Source organism: Pleuronectes platessa, chromosome 3, assembly GCF_947347685.1.
Source record: "Pleuronectes platessa chromosome 3, fPlePla1.1, whole genome shotgun sequence".
Taxonomy (NCBI): domain Eukaryota; kingdom Metazoa; phylum Chordata; class Actinopteri; order Pleuronectiformes; family Pleuronectidae; genus Pleuronectes; species Pleuronectes platessa.
In genome coordinates this window covers 1684354-1690768 of record NC_070628.1, presented here as the reverse complement: position 1 = coordinate 1690768, position 6415 = coordinate 1684354, and the positions used below count along the sequence as shown (strand labels likewise).

General features: G+C 44.3%; 1 protein-coding gene across 1 annotated transcript in view; it reads right to left on the bottom strand.

Annotated features, from left to right (window-relative positions):
- Positions 1–2718: 2718 nt before the first annotated feature.
- The window catches only part of pus10 (pseudouridine synthase 10), a 7510-nt gene continuing 3813 nt past the window's right edge, over positions 2719–6415 (bottom strand). The window contains exons 10-19 of the mRNA XM_053415922.1: positions 6310–6374; positions 6137–6222; positions 5927–6052; positions 5376–5432; positions 5198–5274; positions 4884–4939; positions 4527–4644; positions 4255–4397; positions 3501–3600; positions 2719–3260 (exon numbers count right to left, since the gene is read on the bottom strand). Coding sequence (XP_053271897.1) covers positions 3222–3260; positions 3501–3600; positions 4255–4397; positions 4527–4644; positions 4884–4939; positions 5198–5274; positions 5376–5432; positions 5927–6052; positions 6137–6222; positions 6310–6374 — 867 coding nt within the window. The 3' untranslated portion in view covers positions 2719–3221. The remainder of the gene's footprint in view (positions 3261–3500; positions 3601–4254; positions 4398–4526; positions 4645–4883; positions 4940–5197; positions 5275–5375; positions 5433–5926; positions 6053–6136; positions 6223–6309; positions 6375–6415) is intronic.

Genomic DNA, 6415 nt, shown 5'->3' with positions numbered 1-6415 from the left:
TTTACATGCCGTCTCTCCACGCGTGTGCGTTTGTGGAGGTTTCAGCACTTCCTGATTCATTTATGCTCCGAAGCTTCAGCTTCCTGTTCGCTGGCTGTCGTGAGAACACGTCTCCTCCGGTTGAATCGGCTCCGTTAGGCTGCTCTCACAGACGGAGGATCTTTGTGTCGCTGTCAGTTGTGTGTTAGATCCACTGACTGTGAATAAAGATGGACGACGCCACAACGCTCAATGTGCTGAGGTCACAGAGGAGATGTGGGGGGGGGGCCCTGTTCAGAAGAAAAGCCTTCTGCGTTTCTATAAGTCTCATATTCAGCCGTGGTGTCGAGGTTCCAACCGACCAATGAGGAGTCAGTCCCAGCTGTCAATCATGACGTTAACACCAAACTGATCAGAGACACGTGAACAAACATCAGTGAGATAACAACGACCTGAAGTGACAGAAACATCTTTGACAAACATTTATTTAACGTCTACTCTCATTTTTTTCAGTTTAGTCCATGTCCCACCTGCTAACATGGAGGAGGAGGGGTTTATGACATGTACAGCAGTCAGCCACCAGGGGGCGATTGTTTCGATTCCCTTTCGTCGTCCATCTTTATTTACAGTTTGTATAGAAGTGGGAGGGACTAGGGAGTAAATCTGAAACAAATTCACCGCGTCATAAACTTTCTTCTGAAAACATTTAACATCTGATGTTTGTGGAGGAAACTGTTGACTCGATCCCAGTTAGCATCCCAGTCCTCGGGTTCCTGCACCAGCGGCTCGGACCAAGAGTTTCACGTCTTCCACGTCTTTAGGGTTTTGATGCCCGGTGTCATCTCGTGCTGTCGGAGAATTTTGTTCACGTGTTGTTTGTGCGTTAAAATGACGAGAAACATGAAACACAGCGAGTAAAAAGTGAGAAGTCTGAGTCGGAACCCTGAGAGAAATAATCACACACCAATACACAGATACTGTCAACAAGTACGGAGTCAAAAGAGTGCTGTAAGAAAACCAATGTGGAAACAAAGAGGAAAACAAAAGTCCATCGAGAAATGTGTAAATATAAAGGGAAACATTCAATAAATCAATTTGTAAATATAAAGACAAATAACAAAATCTCAAAGAATAACTCGCATTTCAATTTATTTTCCCATTTATTTGTGTCTGGATGTTTAAATATATCAACAACAGGGATAAAGGGATCAAATTAATAAATTACATAGAATACTTTTTAATCTAAATATACACACATACAAGTAAATATAGGCAAACATATATTTGAAATTATTTACACAAATGAAAATAAATCTGTTATTTGTATCTATATTTCAAAATGTATCTTATTAATTCCTCTTTATATTTTCACATTTGATTTCCCCTGTATATTTTCTTTTATGTATTTCTCTTGACTTTTCCACGTAGAGTTTGTATTTTAAATCTTCTACAGATCGTTTTTTATGGCACTTCCATGACTCCGTATGAGAAAACTTTAATTTACTACACAAACAGAAATGAGGCTTCCAGCTCAACTCTTGTTCCGTCAGTGTTATTCAAAAACAAAAACTCGTTAATACACACAAACATGTGTTGGTAGATCTGAACTGAGGGAAATGGATGATTCAGCCTCAGGAGACACTGACCTCTCAAATAAATCGTTTCAGGAAAGAGAAAAGTCAAACACTCTTCTATTCGTTTAAAAAAAAAGAATTCTGTCTCGGGCTGATAACTCATCTGCGTCCATGGAGGATGTTTCAATGGAGACAACCCCCCCCCCCCCTCGCCTCCCTTGAAAGTGGTCTGGTCCCAAATCGCTGTGAGAGGACGGGACTCGAACCGTCGGCACTGTCGTTTCTGTTCCTCCCTCTTTAAAAACTAAAAAATGACAAAAAACAAACCAGTGGGACTGTGGATGAACGTTTTCCTTTGATTCTTTTTGCAGTGCTGGTTCCATCAGGTTGTTCCAGTCCCATCATCCCCCCCCCCCCCCCCCTTCCCGTCCTCTTTCTGTACCATAGTGTGTGTTTTATTTATGTTGGTCATTCTACGCAGTGTTACCTTGTATGTCGTTTAAAAAAAAAAGGCACCTCTTGAAAGTCTGTGAAGGAGGATGATGATGCTGATGTTGATAATGATGATGATGATGATGATGATGGATGCATTAACTGAAGTCTCTTTTTTATTTGGTTTTATTTTATTTAAAAATTTCATTTTGGATCGTTTGCTTGTTTGTTTTCTTACCAAAACGTTAGGGCAAGAACCCAGTAGTGGACTTGCGTTGCCGCCGTGGTAGTATTTATTTTGAATTAAATTAAAAGAAATACATTTCAGGGTTTCTGCTGTCGTGACTCTTCATTTCTAAAACGTCCGACAGGGTCAAAGTGGACGATTAAATCCAGCTTACACACAACTGATATCTAATCACTACATTTTATATATATGTATATAAATATATATCATGTAATAAGTGCTCTTGAATCCTTTGTTTAGCAGTGGCTCTGGTTCATGCTCCAACATAGGTGATAGTATTTTAAGTAAGCCATTCAACATATAAATAGTTTTATTTTGAGCGATGGGATATTTTGAATTAAATTGTCTATAGTTTAAACTTTAATATATAACACAGCCCCAAAAAAATTAAATATGAAATTAAGTTTCAATAGCTTAATATTAGTTATTCTACAAAAATAAGACTAACCCTGATTTAAAGACGAGGAGAATAAATACAACTTCAAAAACACTTTAGTAAAGTTGCTTTATTGATTCCAACACAAAACAAAAGTCATCATAAATAAGACGCATCTATTTGCTCAGTTATCTGAAATAATATCAGTGGCATGAAGAGTAACTGCCTCCAGTTGTGACCTCATCAAAAAACATCTAAATATTACATTTTATCCTTCAGTGGAAATATGTTAGAAATAAACAGATGGACACAAATGCTTCATCGTTTAAATCTGAGGTCCCTGAAGTGATGGAAACAACCTGCTGCTGGAAAATTTAATAAAGAAAAATAATGACATCAAATGAAAACACTGATTTCGTGTTTTTCCCTCTGACGTCACAAACGTCCCCGAGCAGCAGGACTGAGCGACTTCCCTCTTCACAGCCAATCAGCATTTACCATCGCTGTCACGTGACCTTGACGGTCGGTTCGATGCGGCGCTGAGTCAGAACCATCGAGACCGAACCCGCCGGCTCTCGGATCCGGGACGAGGTCTGTGGCCCCGGGGCGACCTTCACTCTGGGATGGCAGGAGGCCAGTCCACGTCCACAGACTGAGAGAGAGAGAGACAGAACATGAGGACGACTATTATCTACAAGTGTCTCTGAGCTAGAGACCAGTCAGGAAGTGAGCTGTCCAGAGTTCTGACAGGAAGAAACAACAGGAACAGGTACGAAGAAAACACCACTGGTCCCAGAACAGAACCCTGAGGGACACCACAGCAGGAAAGTAAAAACCATCGTGTGTGTGTGAGACAGCGCCACCCGGTGGCTCGGCCTGTCTCTCGTCTCACCTCCACGTCCAGCTCCAGGATGTCCGTGTCCGTCTGCAGCAGCTCACACAGGTTCGGCTTCGTGCGGCCGAAGTCTCCGTGGACGAACTCTTTGATGTAGCTGTCGCTTCACGTTAAGAAGCAACGACACAGAAATCACGAACTCCTCGAGTTCACGTGAATAAAGAATAAAAAAAGATTCCATTGAAAACATCGGAAGAGAAATGAATCCAATCAAAACGTGAAGAAACTCAGTGCAGCTCAGAATCCAGACATCCGACAGCTCCATCCTACCATCCAACCGTCCATTCAACCATCCATCCTTTCATCTAACCATCTATCCATCCAACCATCAATCCTACCATCCAACCGTCCATTCAACCAAATCCATCCATTCATCAGCCATCTATCCATCCAACCGTCAATTCTACCATCCAACCGTCCATTCAACCATCCATCCTTTCATCAGCCATCTATCCATCCAACCCTCAATCCATCCATCCAACCCTCAATCCTTCCATCCATCCTTCTATCCATTCATCCAACTGTCAATCCTTCGATCCAACCATCCATCCTTTCATCAAACCATCTATCCATCCAACCGTCCATTCAACCATCCATCCTTTCATCCAACCATCCATCAATACCTCCATCAATCCAACCTTCCATTCATCCATCCAACCCTCCATCCTTCCATCCAACCAACCATACATCCATCCAACCATCCATCCTTGCATCCATCCGTCCTTCTTGGACACAGGACATGTGAGGATACGTCCCGGCCTGTGTCTTCAGCTCCAGGTGGAAGTGGTGCTGGTCCAGGAAGCGAGCGCTCATACTGTGGACGACTCTCTGACGGACAGCGAGCGCCCGGCGATGCAAAACCCTCAGAGGAGTTTTCTGATCCAGAGTCAGCTCCTGAACATCAACAAACACAAATCTTTACTTCCTGTTTGAATCTGTTGTTCAGGGATTTACTGCTGACCACTAATACAGTGTGTGTGTCTGTGTGTGTGTGTGTGTGTGTGAGAGAGAGTGTGTAGTGACCTTGATGTCATCAATGAAGATGATATCGTCGCTCTGAATCGGTTTCCTGGTCCAGACAAGAGCCGTGTACGACTTCGTCTTCTCCTCCTCGCCCTCCTTCATCCGACTCATGGCGTCTCTGCGCACACACACACACACACACACACACACACACACACACACACACACACACACACACACACACACACACACACACACACACACACACAGACACACACACACACACACACACACACACACACACACACACACACACACACACACAAACACACACACACACACACACACACACAGTAATGAATAGGTTTAAATTAAGAGCAGGGTCAGTTTATTCCTGTCGAGCTGAACTCTTCTCACCTGGAGACGATCTGCAGGTCTCGTACTCTGATTTTGTCTGAAGACTCGTTAATCGTCTAAAAACATTTAAAAAAGATAAAGTTAGGAAAACGTAGAAACATTGAACAGAAGAAAAACCTTCAAATGTTTGTGAACCGACATGTGCTTGTTAACGAGATGCAGTCAAATCTATTAGTCCTGTTGCCATAAAGACGTTTATCATGTTGTTTTATTTACATCATGTGGGAAATTCATTCTGATGATTTCTAACTGAAACGGGACCAGCAGCAGAATGGGTTTCTACTCGTGTTCTGAAGCAGACTGAGAACTCTCACCTCCTGCAGCTGCTTCATCTCGGCTCGGCTGAGTCTGGATCTGTGAGGATTCAGCAGCTCCATCGCAAACGGACGACCTGCCCAACGAGACAGAGACAGAACATCAACACAAACCTTCAGTCTTCATGCTCCAGGAGAAAAGTTCATCTGCAAAACTAAACAGAACCGAGCGTCTCACCGTTCCCCAGAGTCCGGACGTCGACGTCCTCTCTGCCAGACGAGGAGAAGTTAAAACCTGTGAGAAGAAGGAAGAGAGATTCAGGATCAAGGATCAGAGAGGAGGTGAACAAGTAGAAGACGAAGAGGAGGAGGTTCCAGATCTTCTGGTGATGAGGGCCGACTCCGGTGTGGACGAGCTGTAAACAACAACACTGATCTGTCCACAGCAGAGTTTATACGTCATGTCCCGCCTCCTGCTGCTCTATAGGCTCCGCCCCTCGCCCCCTGGATGTTCCCACATGTTCCTGTTTGAACGAGTCGGACCCGACAACCTGCTGCTGCTGCTCCACAAACACTAACTACACAACATGTCCACACAACGTTTGAAGGTAAACAGACGGATCCACGTGGAGTCAAACTAATCAGGTTGAATATTTCAGGTTCCTGAAGTTTTCCACCTCGTATGAAGTACAGATCTTTACAGATTTGGTTTAACTCTGACGAGGTGAAGTCAGAAGTTAAGTTTTCTACGAGGGGAGACTTCCCCCCCGAGCCTCCGCGTGGTCTCACCCTCGGCTCTGAAGGACGACAGGACGGACGCTCCGATCAGCTCCTCCACTGAAGACTCCATCCTCCTCTCTCCATCGATCAGCCAGGGCGTCTGAGGCAGAGTGCGGCTGAACTTGTTGTATCTCCCTGGACATCAGGAAACTGAGGTCAAACCCGATCGATCAGACACCGACTCCAACGACTACATGTTTCATTAGTGGCCTACGATACCTGCGATGAAGAGGGACACATGGAGACACTGGACGCCCTGAAGGCTGCAGCAGCTGGACGTCCGTGTTGGAGGACACGGGTAGTGTCTGAAGTCAAAGAGAAAATCAACAGTCGACATTTCAATCTGATCCGTTCAGGAGAAATCCAGAGCTCAGGTATAAAGTGATGCTCACTTCAGAAATTTGGCCTCAGAGATTTTTTCCAGAGCTTTGACCACCGCCATCCTGGTGAAGACCGACTGGAAGGGGGGGGGGGGAGAGAGAGAGAGAGAGAGAGAGA